General features: G+C 49.1%; 1 protein-coding gene across 2 annotated transcripts; it reads left to right on the forward strand.

Annotated features, from left to right (window-relative positions):
- Positions 1–557: 557 nt before the first annotated feature.
- LOC119104438 (uncharacterized) lies at positions 558–15,825 on the forward strand. Of its 2 annotated transcripts, none has more exons than XM_037228134.1 (4): positions 558–625; positions 11,518–11,693; positions 13,308–13,519; positions 14,532–15,825. In XM_037228134.1, the coding sequence occupies exons 2-4, from the start codon at positions 11,666–11,668 to the stop codon at positions 14,799–14,801; spliced, it is 510 nt and encodes a 169-aa protein (XP_037084029.1). In that variant the 5' UTR covers positions 558–625; positions 11,518–11,665; the 3' UTR covers positions 14,802–15,825. The 2 variants fall into 2 exon arrangements, with proteins under 2 accessions (XP_037084029.1, XP_037084028.1); XM_037228133.1 differs by lacking the exon at positions 558–625 and adding an exon at positions 6,966–7,120.
- The last annotated feature ends 3,008 nt before the right edge of the window (positions 15,826–18,833 follow it).

The following is an 18,833-nucleotide window of genomic DNA, read 5'->3' on the forward strand; positions in this document are numbered from 1 at the left end:
ACGTGAGCATTTCTGTGCTGCTAGCCACTCAAGGCCCTCAATAATAAGAGTAGTTTTAGCAGCATGATGTCAACTTCACCTTCCTTCTCTTTTCCCTTACCATCTTGGACTTGAACCGTCTCGAGCAATAGCTAAAAACCCGTGGAAAAGCGGTAACACCGCACAAAGCTGAAATGGCTATGAACAGAACCGCGTGCGCCAGGCATTTTTCTTTTTTTTTGTTTAGACAGCTGACGGCCGATAATTCGGACGAAATCCCTTCCTGAACGGATGATCCTCTCACGGGAAGGGATTTCCTCCGGCGCACGATTCGAATCAGCGGAACGGCGCGTGAGTACAGTGTATACATGGGCCGGATAGTTCGGATCGAGGACGGGTCCCGGCTTAATTCGAATCACAGCTGCCCATGTAAACAGGGTAAGTAACGGCGGTGTTACGCCACTAAACCCCACAGAGCGCAGCTCCAGGCACTAGTTGACGTAGGCAGCCAGCCCCGCCCCGCAGCTGCACCAGCGGACTCGCTCGGCGATCGATGGCACCGAGCCAACGGCGCAGTGGGGTGACCTACTAACGGCCTGTGGCGGCAGGACCTGCGGCGCGAGGGGAGCGGCGCACCCCTGAACTGGTACGTGTGCCCCGCTCGCTCGCGGCGGAAGCGGCCTTTGTAACGGTAGATGAGAGGGTTCGTGAGGCGATGTACACAGATTGCTCATGTATTTGTGTCAGACGCACCCAAGGGACGGGCGCCTGGCCCCTGCCCCGCCCTATTAGACCCAACATTTGCTCGTGTTTCATCATATGTTGGCTCCCGGAAGAGAGCTGAAGATCGGCGTGATGCGTACTCACTGGGCTCCCCCACCCCCACCCCCATCCCCAGACGCAGCCCCAGCCCACGAAAATTTGGGCCGTGCCCCTGATTCGTTATGTATTCTGTAGGGCTGGCTTTCCCCCAAAAGCAACAGAAGTGCAGTTGGCGCCGGCGTGAAGACCGTAACTGGGCGAGGAAACCTCTCTATGTTTGGCTGGAGAGACCCGGGCACGAGTTCCCGGGGACGCATGCTCGTACCGGCGACGGCGGGCTGAGGAAACCTCTCTATGTTTGGCTGGAGAGACCCGGGCACGAGTTCCCGGCGGGGCATGCTCGTACCGACGACGGTGGCCGTAATTGGCAGCGACCTGACCGCCATCATCCAGGAGTCCTGCTCGCTGCCTCGAAAACGGAATCTCGGTCTGAAACAAGTGCACCGCAAAGCATTTGTTCCCGATTACTGCAATGCACCCAAACCGCTGGAAGAAGCAAAGCTAAGCGCAGCAGCGCACTCGCTCTTGCAGAGGAATGTTCGTCTTTCAAGGCCACTGATTGCGCACACTGCAAGTGGATCGGTCTGAAAAGAGCTCAAGTTATAGGATGCAATTATCTGGTTTGCTCTAGCTGATTATCCAACTGTGTATTTCAAAAACGAAAGGGAGTGTGCAACATTTATATGGGATTTTGAACTAAAATAGTCAACTTGGAGACCTTTCGGTGCTGTTCACAACCCAGCCCTCAAGAGTTAAGCCCCTCTAGTTTCTGAGCTACATGCCCGCGAAAATGGGGAGAGTATTTCGAGTATAGTATTTCCCGGCATTCGTGACGTCATAATAATGTCATCCAAATCCTTCCACTCCATAAGCCATGCGGCGATCGAGGCCCCGAAAAATATAATCGTCGAGGCGTTCATATATGGCGTTCGTGACCCCGATTTCCGGATATCACGGCTGTCAATTGGCTCTCAATCTATGTTGCACAAGGTACGATGGCGTGATCAAGCCATGACGCATTGAGAAGCAGATTCACTAAACGGAATTGTACTGTCTATAAGTCTTTTCCGCTTGAAAAATATAGCAATGATTATAAGTGAGGTTGCGTCACATGCGATGCGTAAGTGAACAGATGCGTAAGTAAGTGAACGGAGCCCCCTGTCAAGAGCAGTCACTGGTTCCAACCCCGATAGTTTTTGTTGCTCTTATGACGTCACAAGGTCTGTGGATGTTAAGTTGGCTGAGCGGTACAGGTATTGAAAATGACAAACAAGACTCGTGCTGTGTGGTTGTGTATTGAATGCCTGAGTAAAGCTGAGCGTTGTTTGAAGACGAACAATTAGTTCAACATTTTCTGAGAATTCGGCCACACCACACGACCAGTTGTTTTTCAGTTGCAGTCTTTGTTAAGGTTGATGTAGGAATTACCTTAAATTATTAACATGATGCAGCTGTAGTTGTATAATGTTAATGTAGTTGTAATATAATTATTGCTGTGAGGTTGAGGATGTCGCAAAGGTAGGCGCGCCGAACCGCTTCTTGAAGTTGATTGTTATCAGCATTCAGCACCACTCCAGCCAGGATCACAAGAGATCTAGTGCATTTTAAGACGATTGTTTACAAATGTTTGAATGGATGCGTTATCTGTTGCTCAAAAAACTCCGCGGTGTTTGCAGAACGCTGCACTGAATCTATTTCATGGGACAGGTGCACACAAACTGGGAACCGTAATAAGTGCTCGAAAATGTCCATAAGCGCAGGCACAAGCATACATGTGTGTTGATAGCATCCAAAACTGATCGTGCTATACAATGTTTCTCATTCTTCCTCGACTTTATTCAAATGATTTGCCATTATCTTACAAGAAACGCTGTCAGTGCAAAGCATATATTAACTTCTGCAGATCAAAGTAATATTTACTATGCAGCAGTTCAATCAAGCACGTGCCGTGCCCACAGCCGTCCAATGTGGCACTGGGCTCGGTCACCACTGGACCTGATAACAATGGCACAGAGCGCCGTAGACGAACGCTCCCGCCGTTGGTCAATGGTAGCGAAAAACGGCTTCAGAACCGGAACTGTGCATCCACACGACGATGCGCCGTCACCGTTACAGTGATTACAGTGAATGACAGTGGTTACAGCCAAGTTATTCACACCGTGCGATTGTACGACACACCGACGACTACAGCGCGTCCTGTCAAACGGCAAGGATTTTACCTACTAAAGTGGGTTACCAGATCTATCCCAGGTTGGAGGGCCGGTAGCCCTTCTTGTTTCTTTATTTAGTAAATGTCCATACCAGCAATGCTACGTGTTCTTAAAATTGGGCTGACACCCTGGCCCATGCTCGCACTACTCCCCCCATTCGGCCTTATTGCTGAGCTCCTGTCTGCTGATGCGCTCAGCGATGTAAGATCCCAACTTTTTGCCTAATCCATGGGTATGCTGATCCACACGGCTCAGCAGAGTGTAAGCTTCCACATAAAATGTTTGATAATCCAGTACTCCTGCACCCAGACGCATGCCGACCGTTGAAAGCTGTCCCGCACCTCAGCATAGCTTTCTAAACATGCATGCTCATTTTCACTCGCTTGTGAAACGGCTTGTTCGTTGCCAATGCGGTGGGTCAACAGGCCTTGGCAAGCATATATACAGAGCAGGCGCCAGTCAGGGCTCATGGGAGCACAGGGTTGTCGAGGGGCACCCTGATACAAAATAGAAATCCCCCTCGCAAAAAAAATCACCGAACTTAGCCGCATGTTTTTCTTCGACACTTTTTCAATTTACCTTCACTGACTGAAATGGAATCAGGAAGCTACTGCCAGATCAATTCTTCCCGAATTTTACGGAAGACGCACCGCGGAAGACGAACCGCCGGAAGACGCACCGCGGCGAGACAGAATGGCCCTTCAGCCCTTGACCGGGAACACTCATATGCCCCATAGTGTTCGACTCAAAGGGGCCCCTTTCCCGGAAAGAAATAAGGAGCATCATTAGAGTATAATGAAGTGGGTCGAAATGAGTTCAAAAACGCACACGGCCATCCCATGTTTGCTTGAGACTGTTCATTCTTTTGCAGAATCGACTAGTGAAACTAGAAACAACAAATATTTGAGCCTGCACGCCGGGTGCCGATAGTTCGCTTGCCTGCAATGACGCCCGCATTGGCGTCATTGCAGTCATCATTCATCACGTCATCATTTTCCTCCATCTGTTAGTCGCTACCATAGGGCCGACGCTGCGCGGCCTATAGAGACTGCAACGCCTGGCGTCGAGGTTTTTGTTGCCAAGATATGCGAGAGGGCTTGCTCAAAACTATGTCACTTCAATTGAATCACTAGCGGATTCTAACTGAACGCCGAACATTCATCGGTTTATTTAGTCTTTAGTTTAGTTTTAGTTTAGTAGTTTAGTTAGTATTTAGTTCAAGTCGGTTTAGTTAGTTCTATCGGTTTATTTAGTCAACTGGACCATTGTAAGAAAGAGCGCCGACGATTTGTTGGGTGCGATCGTTTCATGCACTATTTTTTCCGCTTATTGGCTATTAACATCAAACAGAATTAATCTCGTGGTAGCGGCTGGCTTCTATTTGAGTTTTATTTATTCCACTATTCCACTGGTGAAGAGTTAACATATATACACACGTATGTATATATATATATATATATATATATATATATCTCTCTCCCTCTCCCTCTCCCTCTCCCTCTCCCTCTCCTCTCCCTCTCCCTCTCCCCTCTCCCTCTCCCTCTCCCTCTCCTCTCCCTCTCCCTCTCCCCTCTCCCTCTCCCCCTCTCCCTCTCTCTCTCTCTCCTCTCCCTCTCTCTCTCTCCCTCTCTCTCTCTCTCTATATATAATATATATATATATATATCTATATCTATCTATCTATACACACATATATATATATATATATATATATATATATATATATATATATATATATATATATATATATATAGCTATCTATCTATCTATCTATCTATCTATATCTAATCTATATCTATATCTATATCTATCTATATACATATATATGTATATGTACGCCCCCTTATGCTTTTGTTTAGTATATATATATATATATATATATATATATATATATATATATATATCAAAGAAAAGCATTAGGGGGCACTTTGTAAACCCTGTGCCCCCTCGCCAAGCCTGTAACTGATATGTCAGGTGATGACTCTAAGGGCCGCGGTTCTTGATGCGACCTACAACCAGTCCTTCGGACCGTCATGCCCTTCAACCGGGCCTTTGATCGTCGGTTCCAGTCGGCCGCCCGGGCTCCTCTTCAGGTCTCATCAAACACTTCCCTTGGTCGGCTAGGGGCCCTTTTGCGAGCGCAGGACCTGATAGGCGCTGTGGACCCTTGACAGATGCAAGGCCCCTGACCAGTGTGTGCATGTGTGTGATTCCCTACACCCGGCTTTGTCGCTGCTTGGGAAGTGGCCCCGCAGCGACACGGACGCGACTGCGCGGTACTGGTGGTGCCTGACTGACACATAGACCCATATCGATTCAGGAGGTCCCAGATCGTCATAAAGAGCCCTCTGACTGTTATTTGAAGGCCCATCCCTGCAGACTGGGCCCCTAAATAAGACTCCAACCCACCTCTCAACATGATTTGATGATGGTATGACATAATTTCAGAATACATGCATAGAGCAGGGAGGCAAAACTGTTTTAAAACTGTGCTCCTTCCCACATCAGACCAGAGACCACTTACCAGATACCACTTACCACTATCTTCCTTTTCATTGCAAAAAACCTTAGCCCTTCAAAAATACCAGCTTATTATGATGTTAGCTACCTTTGTTTTTACAGCACACAATAAGCACCCATCTGATTGCTTGGAAGAGACATTGATTACACACAGCAGTGTCTAAAATTAATGAAAAGTCGGAGCATGGATTAATCACTTAAAATTGACTGGACAAGAGAAGTCCAAAACTGTGTTTATTCTTCATGAAGGATAATTCTTCCCACTGAACATGACTAGTGGGTACCATGGTCAAACAGGAAAGCAATGTCTCAATCTCCCTCCAGTGTCTGATCATTTGAAAGTCTACCCCTTGATGCAGAGCATGTGGCAGTCACATGGGTCTTGAAAAAAGTAAGCACATTACACACCATTTTCAAACTTCAGCAAAACACTAACCTTGAGCCAAAATAATGTTTCATGACACTTCATCAGAGCTTTGACGATTATTTACAATGAGCTTGCTCAGTAGAATAATTGTCATCACGTCACATAGTGTTGTTTTCATGCTTGTCTCAAATGGTTTAAGAATGGAACCAGATTTTGGCTCGGACAGGTGTATGCCTGGATTGAAACGTCTCACTTAAATGTTGTGATACTTGCATACACAACTAAATGCATTTGTCTGGATTACAGGTGTAGGGTGTCTCTGAAACAGAGCCTCTAAAACTGGGGACAAAAAAATGGTTTTGTGCCAACTTAATTATGGATGGGACAAGCTGGCCCAAGATTTATATTTTGAAAGGAAAAAATGACTAGCATGCATCCATGGGCAAATTAGTACAGACAAAACAACTAGCAAAAGCTGGATGTCCCCACTCCACCCTCATCAGTGGCTACATGAGTGGCAACAAAGGACTTATTCAGACAAAATCACTGTCACAGTCAGTGAGATTGACCCGGATCAAACTGGCAAGCCAGAGCATTCACAGCACATATTCATAGTGCTTCTCCAGTACTTCTGTCCATGGTACAAGTTCAATCGTCCGCTGATAAAGCATGCAGCCCACTGTTAAAATTATAAATGTGTTATGCCTGTCTACCTAATTCGTTATTGGTGAACACTTCAGCAGCTTGGCTATGACAAAAATAAAAAATGCGAAGCCCCCGTACACCTCTTAAGCGCGCCAATACACGATTAAGACATAGGATCACTACGAAAAAAATATTAAACGTGCGCCAGATATGAACCATTGTCAAGGCTTCCCAAAGATGTCACCTGTTTTTATGTTTTCACAAAGGCATTCAGAACACCCAAAAACGTCTCTGCGTTGTCAGCTTTACAGGAGATTATCGCTACCTGTGTTACTTTTCTACCTGCCGGAATAAATACGCCTGTTCCGCCGGCTGGTTACGCTGGCGAATGCTCCCACGCAAGCGCATTTCCGAGGCTGTACGCCCGCTGCGATAGGTCTGGATACCACAGCTGTGGGGAGTGGGCCCCTGAGGCGCGGGACGTCGGGAAGGGGCGCTGCAAATTTGTGCGGTGCCACGCTGTGAGAGGACGCGCGCAAGGCCGAGCACAGAAGTTCTACGGGCCTGTGGATCCCAGGTAACGTAGGTTCCCGAAATTCTGATTGAGGATGCCCTCACAGCAGCAGTCATTGTTCCCATTGGTACCTAACGCTGAAATCTTAAATTGTCCACCAACTGACGTCTGAAGGACGTAAGACATCATGAATAATCTTGAAACAAGAACATCTTGTGGAAATTCATGGTAAAATGTTACTTTCGTACCCGCCCCGCCGATGGGGGGGAAGAGCTACGCTGGCTGCAAGGCGTGTGTACGACCATGCCGCATCTAGGCAGGGGGCGTCAGCTGACATTGTGACGTCACTGGGTTCTCGGACCGACGGAAGGCCATAAGGCATTACTTGACGATATGATGTCACTGGGATTCGACTGAGTATTGGACGTCGCTGGATGTGGGCTTTGAGGGCTTCTTTGGGACGACTGAATTCCGTAAGGCGTCAGCTGACGATATGACGTTGCTGGTATCCGGCTAAACATGAGGCGCAACAGGCCATATTCTATTCAGACCATCTTCACCTTTCTTTCCTGTCTACTGCAACTATTTGCGTGCTGAAGAAAGGTTCTGCCGAGTGTTTGCGCGCTGAATAAAGGCTCTGCCGAATCACCTGAGTGCGTGACGCCACTGCTCACGACTTAATACGACTGCACTTTGGCCCCAAGAACACGAAGCATCATATCCCGTGGAGCATCACTAAGTGGTATGACTTCACAGGTATCCGACCAAATATTATGCGCAACAGGCCACATTTCATCTTAACCTGTCGTACTTGTCTACTGCAGGCATTGACGCGCTGAAAGAAAGCCCTGCCCAATCACCTGAGTGTGTGACGTCACTGGTCGTAAGTTTATACGGGTTCAAGTCAGCCGCCCAAGGCCATGGAGCATCATATCTCGTGAAGCACCAACAGATGACATGGCATCAGTGGTATTCGACTAAGCATCAGGCGAAACAGGCCGTGTTACATCTTTACCTTTCGTGTGACATCACTTGGCATGAGGTTTACGGGTCCTTTTGGACGGACTGAAAGCCGCAAGGCATTAGCTGACGATATGACCCTACTGGTATTCGACTTAACATCAGGCTCAGAGATCATGTTCCATTCTCACCTATCGTACCTGTCTATAACAAACATAGGCGTGCTGAATGAAGGCTCTGCCGATTCGCCTGAGTGTGTGACGTCCCTGGTGATGAATTTTTACGGGCTCTTTTGGCCCGACTGTATGCCGTAAGGCATCACCTAGAGATATGACGTCAGTGATATTCGGCTGAGTATGTGAAGCCATTCGCACCAACAGTGTCGATTTGTATAGATAATTGGCTGCTGAGCGGAGTGTCAGGAAACCGGACATCGCCAATCGGGTGCTCGTCAGCGTATTTTGCCAACACTTTTGACAAGCGACAATTTCTGCGTGTTCATTTCTGTACCATGCATGTTACAAAAATGTGGACCACTGTAAACCAGCGGAGAACATTGTGTAAGGGTCAAACACAGATACAAAACAAGATGTGACAAAGTTGTCAGATGGTCTTTGGCTTAAGCAGAATATTTGTGATACATCTGTTAAAAAGTATCTTACGCTCTGCAAGACTATTCGGCACTCCCAAACCAACATTGCTGCTTGGGTGCAACACAGCACTGGGCGGGGAGTGCAGAGACATCACAGAAGAATACAGATCGACACCCCTATTTCTTAACATCAGAAGGAAGTGAGCGAAATTCTGTCCCAGCACGGCGTTTTCATCGGACCGCTGGGACCTGGCTTAACGCCGAGCATGGAGCTCAGTGTCGACGTAAGGTGCATTCGTATGTCTCATCTGACCAACATTTTACGAAATGTCGCTCAATGCAAATTAATCGGGATACTTGGGGCATGAAAAGCTCCGTTCTCCGTTTTTGTTAAATCAGCGGCATTATGACGTCTAGATTGAGTTTCATCTCATTTTAATGAAAAAATGAGCATTCAGTGTTTGCGGCGCTGCCACTAATACGGTCTTGTTTGCATGCAGTGAGGCTGGAGATTCAGTATACTTATAGATATTATGCCACGTTTCTTATTGTAAACTTGTGGACAAAATGACTATCTGTAAGATAATCATGCGAGTTACTTTTATCGCCGGGCGATATCCTCGTTGGGTAACTGGATGTCATGCATGCACGAGTGCATAACACGATTTTATTGATACCAAGAAGAAAGGTATTGGGCTGGCTGTTCAGCATACCAGGGAGAAAGGCGTTGGGCTGGCTGTTCAGCATACCAGGAAGAAAGGTATTGGGTTGGCTGTTCAGCATACCAGGAGGAAAGATATTGGGTTGGCTGTTCAGCATACTAGGAAGAAAGGTGTTTGGCTGGATGTTCCGCATACCGGGAAGAAAGGTGTTTGGCTGGCTGTTCAGCATACCAGGAAGAAAGGTGTTGAGCTGACTGTTTAGCATACCAGGAGGAAAGGTATTGGGTTGGCTGTTCAGCATACCGGGAGGAAAGGTATTGGGTTGGCTGTTCAGCATACTAGGAAGAAAGATATTTGGCTGGATGTTCCGCATACCAGGAAAAAAGGTGTTGGGCTGGCTGTTCAGCATACCAGGAAGAAAGGTGTTGGGCTGGCTGTTCACCATACCAGGAAGGACGGTATTGGGCTGGCTGTTAAGCGTTACGAGTTTTCATGTCGGAAATAAAATGATCAGTACAACAATGGGCCATTGGTGGCGATGGGCACAGTCTCGAAACGTGGGGTTTTCTTTTGCTTGTATACTCCGATGTTCGAGTAGTAAGGTGTAAGCAGCCCACCTCCCAAAACGATGAAATGCATCACGATGCAAAGAAAGCATATACATGATACATGCATGCAACTTTGCTCACATTTCGCCCGCCATGATCCGTTCTGCGGGTCCACAACTGCAGTTGTGGACTTGAGTCAGTGTGTGCCTGCAGTCAGTGTCTGCAGTTGAGTCTGCAGTCAGCCCTTGAACCCGTGCTTTTGATCTGTTTGAACGTCGCGGCTGGCGGTTGAAGGGTGGACGGCAGCGCGACCGCCTGCTTACCTGCTAACTGTCTGCAACGGTCTGTAGTATGTCTTTCAACTGCCTGCAATGGTCTGTAGTATGTCTTTCAACTGTCTGCAACTGTCTGTAGCACGTCTCACTGTCTGTAGTGTGTCTTTCGACTGTCTGTAACTGTCTGTAGTATGTTTAACTGTCTGTAGTGTGTCTTTCGAATGTCTGTAACTGTCTGTAGTATGTCTATGTTGAATACCACTCAGATGTAACCAGACCACTCAGATGGTAAACAGTGCACTGGTGGTACATCCGAGTGTCAGAAGTGTGGAACGTCTCACGGAATCACTGCAACAATAACGGAGGTGTTGCGGACACTTCTTTGATGGAAGGCAGACCCTGGACTAAACATTTTATGACGTCAGCATCAGCTCATAACAAACTGCAGTATGAGATAATGTAACGCTAGAAGGCTTCCGGCACTTTCAACATCGCTATATTATTTTCTAGTTATCGTGGTCACGATAGACGACGATATCTTATTGGGTCTGTAGTATGTATGCTATTCCATCTCTTCCATTCTCATGAAGAAATAGATGAATGTTCAATGTGCATAACCCATGCGGCATAACCCAAGTTTGCGTAGATCAGGATCCACTAAACCGTTATCTTTGAAGTTTTTTGTACTGATTGACTTCCAACGTGCCAACTCTTGGATTGAAGAGCTCAGGGCCTTCCTTGCTGATGTCGAGGTTAGATTTACTTATTCCACATTCTGTGAATAAGGGAAGACATAGCAACGATATATTCTATAACTGAAATGATACCCTATTTTCGCTCATCCGATAAATAAGGGAATACGTGCCGCTAATTTGTATGTGACCGGGCCGTTATGGGTCATTGATTACGACACTTACCATGATAGGTTGGGATGCTGGAATGTAAAGACGGGAAAACCCCCCTTTAAAGGGATATTGCAAGTTGCTGTCGATCACGGTTTTGGCTGCTGTGCAATGAATTTTTATATCCACGATAAACTACTGTTGGGCTTATTTGGGCGTTCAAGGACATTAAACAAATGTTGAAGTGCGTTATCGTTTAATTTCAGTTTTGACTGCAAGATGGTGATGTGCCATTGGCAGTAAAAATGCTGTTACTTCTGCACGGCACGGCAAAAATGGCCCGGCACATGCAACCCATTTTAACCCGAATTCGATGACGTTTCGACAACACTGAAGTAAAGATTTTGCCATGCACGTAGAAAAGGAAATTTTTACGTGGATTACAGTATTTTGTCATATGACTGCTGACTTTGTGTTTCGGATTTTCTGATCCCGCTTCGCACTGGTATATCCCCGCCTGCTATACTGTGGATATCACCGTGATGCAGTATTGCTTTACTGAGAATGTTGTTTGTTTACAGATACACACAACTCAGAAGTGCACATCACAGAATCTCGCGTGATCTCCGCCGCAGAAAGAGCAAGTTTCTGACAGAGTACTGACGTTCTGTCAACACAGAGTGTTGACATAGAGTGTGGACAGAACGAGCGAGTTTTCATAGAATCGTTATGTACTCCTACGTTTCGTGGTCCACAGGTCAGTTGATTGCGCCGTAACTAAATGATTGATATTGCGCTTAAATGTGCTTGTTTTCGGTTCACCCAATTTCATGTTGTCGTGTTGAGCTATACCACGATTATTTAGTTTTGGCAAAGGTATTTTCAGCCCTACGGTGTCGAAACCATTTTGAAGATGGAGATGATGACCACAGCCAATTGTTTCGGGTTCGAATGATCTATGTAATTTTTCTCTGAATCGACCTAATGCTTATTTAAATCCTTAATCCCGGCTGAGAATTGAACAGATTTTTGACTTATTTCTGTGGTATTGCTTAACTAGTTAACTTTTCTTGTGTAACCTGGTTTTTTATTATTTCATCCCTCGTTACCCATGGGCTTCCGATTGGCCAAATAAACGTTTAACTAGCCGTCACCATGATACGTATTTTAAGCATACGAACACAAATGTAACAGAACTTTAGTGGTCCGTACCTGACTTCACTTAACCAATAAAATCGACTGAAAACTAACAACCCATGCTTATCTGAAACGTCCATCCGAGCACGGAACAACTTCTTGTTCTGGAGCGTCGGAGATGTCGGCGCATTCGTCACATCCTCGCCGCCGTCTATGAATGTGAAGCTGTGACTGTGAGCCTGAGCTGTGGACGGCAGCGACGCCGCGAGCTGAGCTGTGGACGGCAGCGACGCCGCGAGCTGAGCTGTGGATGGCAGTGACGCCGCGAGCTGAGCTATGGACGGCAGCGACGCCGCGAGCTGAGCTGTGGACGGCAGCGACGCCGCGAGCTGAGCTGTGGACGGCAGCGACGCCGCGAGCTGAGCTGTGGACGACAGTGACGCCGCGAGCTGAGCTGTGGACGGCAGCGACGCCGCGAGCTAAACTGTGGACGGCAGCGACGCCGCGAGCTGAGCTGTGGACGGCAGCGACGCCGCGAGCTGAGCTGTGGACGGCAGCGACGCCGCGAGCTGAGCTGTGGACGGCAGCGACGCCGCGAGCTGAGCTGTGGACGGCAGCGACGCCGCGAGCTGAGCTGTGGACGGCAGCGACGCCGCGAGCTGAGCTGTGGACGGCAGCAACGCCGCGAGCTGAGCTATGGACGGCAGCGACGCCGCGAGCTGAGCTGTGGACGGCAGCGACGCCGCGAGTTACGGATGGGTTTCATTCTCCGTGCATCGTCGTACAGTCATTCTTTGTGGCTGCTGCTCCAGCACTGTTAACTTGTCGGACCAGAGTGAAGCGCTCCTCGCGTGCCGGTGCCTCCACATTCTGTGGAAGAGTTATATATGTTTGCGTGATGCCATAGTATTGACGACCTCTCTCGCCGCACGTCTGGGAAACCAGAATTACCGAGTTCGATTCCCTGCGGTGCCCGCCCTTCCTGCCGTGGTGAGAGGCAGGCGATGCCATGTAGGCTCAGCAGCTAAGTGCGTCGTAAACCCTCCCCCCCCCCCCTCACACACACACACCGGCGCACGGGGTGGTTAGTCGTGGCCAACGGACGGCGGTCGGCACGGTTGGTTTGATGCTTTGAAGTGGACTTTGTTGCACATGCGGTCCGAACCAGACGCGTCACGTGTCGTATAGCCGTGCTCGATCGATCAGTGCAGTAAGCCTGTCACTGTCCGTGTAGCTGCCGACCTGGTCAGGGGCCGGCGTCTGATGCTGGTCAGCGGGCGTTGTCTGGCGCTGCCGCTGCTGCTGCTGCTGCTCGCGCAGAGCGCGTCGGCGCTGCGCTGCGTCTCCTGCCAGCTCAGCTCGAGGGAAGAGTGTGCCAACGGCACGGTAGCCTTGGCCGACAACCGCCTTCAGACCGACTGTTTGCCCTCACAGCCTTACTGTCTGGTGAGAATCTCCGGCGCACCGGCTGTCTGCCCTTGCAGTCCTACCGCTTGGTGCGGATCCTCTGCGTACCGACTGTCTGCGTGCGCAGGCCATTGTCCGGATGTGATGCCCGCCTGACCCAGTGTCCTAATGTGATGCCCGCCTGACCAGTGTCCTGATGTGATGCCCGCCTGACCTTGTGTCCAGATGTGATGCCCGCCTGACCCAGTGTCAGGATGTGATGCCCGCCTGAACTCGTGAATGTTAGACAGGGTCGCCGCAGTCGTTCGTGGTTTACGACAGAAAATACGAAAGGGATGCGGCGCGGAGAATACAACACGGGTAGGGCGCGGGGATACAATACGGATGCGGCACCGATGTACAACACGGCTACGGCGCGAGGGATACAATACGGATGCGACGCGGGGATACAGTACGGATGCTGCGAGGGGATTCAATGCGGATGCTGTGCGAGGGTACAACACGGATGGGGCGCGCGCGGGGATGCAACACGGATGGGGCGCGGGGATACAATACGGATGCGGCATCGAGATACAACACGGCTACGGCGCGAGGGGTTCAATACGGATGCTGCGCGGGGATACAATACGGATGCTGCGCGGGGATACAATACGGATGCTGCGCGTGATGCAATACGGATGTGGCACGGGATGTAGCACGGCTACGGCGCGATGGATACAATACGGATGCAGCACGGGATACAACACAGCTACGGCGCGAGGGATACAATACGGATGCTGCGCGGGGATACAATACGGCTACGGCGCGAGGGATACAGCATGGCTACGGCGCGAAGGATACAATACGGATGCGGCACCGAGATACAACACGGCTACGGCGCGAGGGATACAATACGGATGCGGCACGGGATACAACACGGCCACGGCGCGAAGGATACAATACGGATGCGGCGCGACGTGCCTTTCATAAAAAGCAATGACAACCAGCCGGGCCCACATGCTATGCTAGGTGGGTGGCGTCTGTGTGTGACCGTGCCTGGTGGCTGCCGCAGGTGAGCAGGACAGATAGCCTGCCGTCGTCAGACAATCCGTTCGAAGTGGAGCGGGGCTGCACCAGCGAGGAGAAGTTCTCCTGCGTCAACAACACCGAACAGAACACGCGCACGTGTCAAGCCACGTGCCAGGTCGACCTGTGCAACACTGCAGACGACGTGGCCAAGGTGGTGTCCGACCGATCGTCGGCGGCCGTCGGCTCAAGGCCGAGCATGCTTCTGGTACCGCTGGCGGTGGCGTGGGTGTCTCAGCGTCAGCGGCGGGTCTAGCCACCGCGCTGCGCTTTCGTCGTGACCTCCGCTGGGAGCGTGGCCGTTGGAAGCGGGGCGATGGTTGCCGATGCTCACAAGACGGGAGGCATCGGAGTTCTTCAGGAGAAGGTTCAAGCTATCCGTATAACGATCCCGGGCACCTCTGCACGCGCTTACCACATGCGGACCCAGAGAAAACGTGCACGGGCTGATCAAGCTTCCTGTTCCTCAGCGCCTCCCACCTCGTGTATATTGAAACAGTGGTTTAGCTCAGCCCAATTTATGTAGCGGAGCTACACCCCTGTGCTTGGCTATTTCCCACTTTGAGAGCCGGCGATGATTCTACGGGTCTCTTTAAACGATCGGACCTGCTGATGACTTCGTGCCTGCGCGTAGTCCGTAACCTACCCGTAGTGTGGCAGGCAGTAGGTTTATATTGTTGGCACTACGCCCGTGGTGTATTCAGGCGGCCAAGTCAATGTTTCAGTACACATGCCCGCCTGTGCGCACCTGCCGCGACGACCAGCGCTTGGTAGCCGATGTAGGTGTCTAGCGCACCGGTGCGTGGCGGTGGTGCTTTTTCAGCAAGGGGCCCGGGGATGTTACTGTCGGGCTGTTGCTGTCGGGCTGTTACTTCCCGGGTGTCACTCTCGGACAGCGAGTGGCAACTTACGGTACGTCAAGGTTCCGTTTGTCAGGTGTGGTCATCCGGCGATTTGACCGCTAAGTTACGTGATTACCTGACGTCATCGTTTGCCCACAATGTTGGCCTGGGAGCTGCGTCACGCGCTGCGCAGGAGTCATCTGATTGGACAGGGGCTGGTGACGTCGAAAGAAGTAGACCTATGACCGCGACACGTTTGGCTTTGGTTTCGGATGCTTCAATTTGAATTCAGCTTGGATTCACATCGGACGGAACTTTGTGCTTGGGCAGCGAATGGTGCTTTTGATGTGTCTTGAGCGTTAAATGGATAAAAATGAAAATGTAAACCTTAAATGTGATTATTTCGTCTGGCGAAAATACAAAAACTTCTTGAACGTACTGCCTGGTTCGACAGAAACAGACCAGGATAAAGATGTGTTTATTAGGCACCTCCATTCTTTGAATTATATGGTGTCTACGTCAATGCATGATAGCACCTCCAATACCACCAAGGCTTTGCGTCCGCTCATGATCCAAATATTCACATGCAACGTGCAAGTGACTTGACCCTAAGATTGGGTCAGCATGAAACAACGGCATGACACACTGCTCAGGCACGCGGCTGGTACTAGGCATTTGAGAGTGTTGGGTGACTCGGAGCCGGCCGCTACTGTAATTACGCCACGGCCTGTGGACGCCCGCGTGCCAGCTGTGCAGGTCTGCCAGCGGCGGTCCGACCACGTGTGCCGTCCCGGCCCGCGTGTGGCCCCGGGTGGATCCCCTGGCAGGAACGACTCCAGGGAAGACCCGCCCATCTTGGCCGCGCGTGGGAGCGGTACGAAACAAACCGTGTCACCAACTGTTGGGGACTTGGTCTGAAATGTCACCAACTGTTGGGGACTTGGTCTGAAATGTCTCCAACTGTTGGGGACTTGGTCTGAAATGTCACCAACTGTTGGGGACTTGGTCTGAAATGTCTCCAACTGTTGGGGACTTGGTCTGAAATGACCGCGCTTACATATGCACCGCGCCCCAGGAAATGAAAATTCCACATTTGTATGGGTTTCGAACGGGTATCGACACCTAGAAGATCCTTTGGTAAAGCGCCATCTTGAAGATCTTTTGCTGCATTTCACAGCCTGGTCTTTCTTAAGCCGGCGTCGACCACGGGGAGGGGTTCATATGTACTCTCCCGGTCCAATATTGTATTCAGTTATTATCAATTCAATTGTTCGCGATAATTCAAAAGCGCCTTGACATATGGCCGCGAAATTCTCAGAGGCTGTCACTCGATGAGTTCTGTGCTGCGTGCCAGTTGATAAGTATGACCTCATAATAGGTTAAGCGTGACAAGCGCCAGAGTGAGTTGCCGTCTATAGTTGCCGATTTTTGTTACAAAAGCACATAGCCGTAGCGAAATGGTCAAAGAAGCCCAACGAAAAATACATTTTTTATCTGCACACGGGAAATGTAAGCCAACTTTTACACCATTCATGGTTTTGTTGTGTTGTTTCAATATTGCACGTTTAACTATTGCCACGTCAAACAACAGAATGCTCATTAAGGGCAATCAATATTTTTTTGTCATCAGATTCAACAATTATGAAAACATAAAAGAAGTTGCCCTAGAAACGACTATGAAAGATGTCTCTACTAAGTTTCAAACGATCATTTGTAACAGTGACTGAGTCATGGCTTCAAATGCATTGCAGCGCCTGCTGCCTGTGCCCAAATAAGTCCGGGCTGCGGCGGCGGGCGGCGGGGCTCAGGTCTGCTGCGGCGGCGCGGCGACGGGGCAGCGGAAGCCGTTCACTTTCACGTGGGCACCGACGGCGGCGTAGCTAGCGGCGCGTTGTGGGGTAGGGTTGAGGGTACGGTCGAGGGGTATCAGGCTACGCAATCAGTAGCGGTCAACCGTCGAAACCAACGCCAAAATCGATCCAACCGCTTATTCATCACAGAGGGCATCCATTTGGTCTTATTATTAGACGGTTTATGACCAAGTAACAGCTTTTACTCACGTGTCTGATGCCCATAATTGCGGTTCAGTTCTCCCAATTCGGGTTATATGGTTGAATCATGACGGATATGAATAAACCATAAGAGAGAGCGAGAGAGAGAGAGAGAGAGAGAGAGAGAGAGAGAGAGAGAGAGAGAGAAGAGAGAGAGAGAAGAGAGAGAGAGAGAGAGAGAGAGAGAGAGAGAGAGAGAGAGAGAGAAGAGAGAGAGAGAGAGAGAGAGAGAGAGAGAGAGAGAGAGAGAGAGAGAGAAGAGAGAGAGAGAGAGAGAGAGAGAGAGAGAGAGAGAGAGGAGAGAGAGAGAGAGAGAGATGTATATGTATATGTATATGTACATATATTATATAATATATATATATATATTATATTATATATATGTCTCTCTCTCTCTCTCTCTCTCTCTCTCTCTCTCTCTCTCTCTCTCTCTCTCTCTCTCTCTCTCTCTCTCTCTCTCTCTCTCTCTCTCTCTCTCTCTCTCTCTCTCTCTCTCTCTCTCTCTCTCTCTCTTGGAATATTTTATCAGAATCCTTTCTTTTATGCATGTTCGATTAAGAATGACTGCTAGCTTAGCATTGACGAGCTTTTTGACGCATCATTCTAGTTTTCGGCTTTTTGACGTGGCATTATCGCTTAGATTAAATATGTTTCGCACAAAATTGCTCATACATTCGTCGCTCTTTACATTCTCACGTTTCGATATTCTATCTCATCATCGGAGAAGACTGAATGACACAAGCAATACGTTTTGGGTTTTGAAGGATAGAAAATGTGCATTACTATTGGAAAAAACGTTTTTTTGGTACGAAGAACGTAACTGAAGGACGGCTAATTGAAATAAGAAAGAATCCTATTTCCACTTTGATACATATGAAATAACTCATAATGGGAATATTTCAGACGCGAACATATTGCCACAATCACATCAATAGTGCTCACCGCCCACCACGTAATACTTCAAGGGTTGTACAAGAATTTGTTTGTGTGTTTAGGGCTGGAGAGAGTTTGTTAATTAATATACTTTCCCAAATTTGGAGACGGCTTCTGTCATTGCACGTCCGTAAAATGTAAATGTTGTCGGTTAGTAGTGTCAATGTCCTGTCGTGTTCGTGTCGCGTGTGGTCCAGAGGTGTCCAGAGGTGTCGGTCCAGAGGTGCCCCGTCACGTGAGTGCGTTGTCAGGCGCCGTGAGAGTGTCGTGGTCCAGGGGTGTCCCGTCACGTGAGTGCATTGTCAGGCGCCGTGAGAGTGTCGTCCTGGTCGCACCAATGTAGTGTGTGGAACACGAAATTTGCAGCCATCGATATTGCATAAGAACTGATACACCACATTAGTGCATTTTAGTTGTTTGGGTTGTCCGGCCTGTTTCTCATAAGACAGTTAGATATTGTCG

Source organism: Pollicipes pollicipes, unplaced genomic scaffold (assembly GCF_011947565.3).
Source record: "Pollicipes pollicipes isolate AB1234 unplaced genomic scaffold, Ppol_2.1 Scaffold_6052;HRSCAF=7182_pilon_pilon_pilon, whole genome shotgun sequence".
In the NCBI taxonomy this organism is placed as follows: Eukaryota; Metazoa; Arthropoda; class Thecostraca; order Pollicipedomorpha; family Pollicipedidae; genus Pollicipes; species Pollicipes pollicipes.

Bases quoted from the DNA above. Each gene is read 5' to 3' on its own strand.
- LOC119104438 (XM_037228134.1), top strand. From the start codon at position 11,666: ATGTACTCCTACGTTTCGTGGTCCACAG. The intron at 11,694-13,307 runs GTCAGTTGATTG...CTGTCCGTGTAG, and splicing joins CTACGTTTCGTGGTCCACAG to CTGCCGACCTGGTCAGGGGC. The intron at 13,520-14,531 runs GTGAGAATCTCC...TGGCTGCCGCAG, and splicing joins CCTCACAGCCTTACTGTCTG to GTGAGCAGGACAGATAGCCT.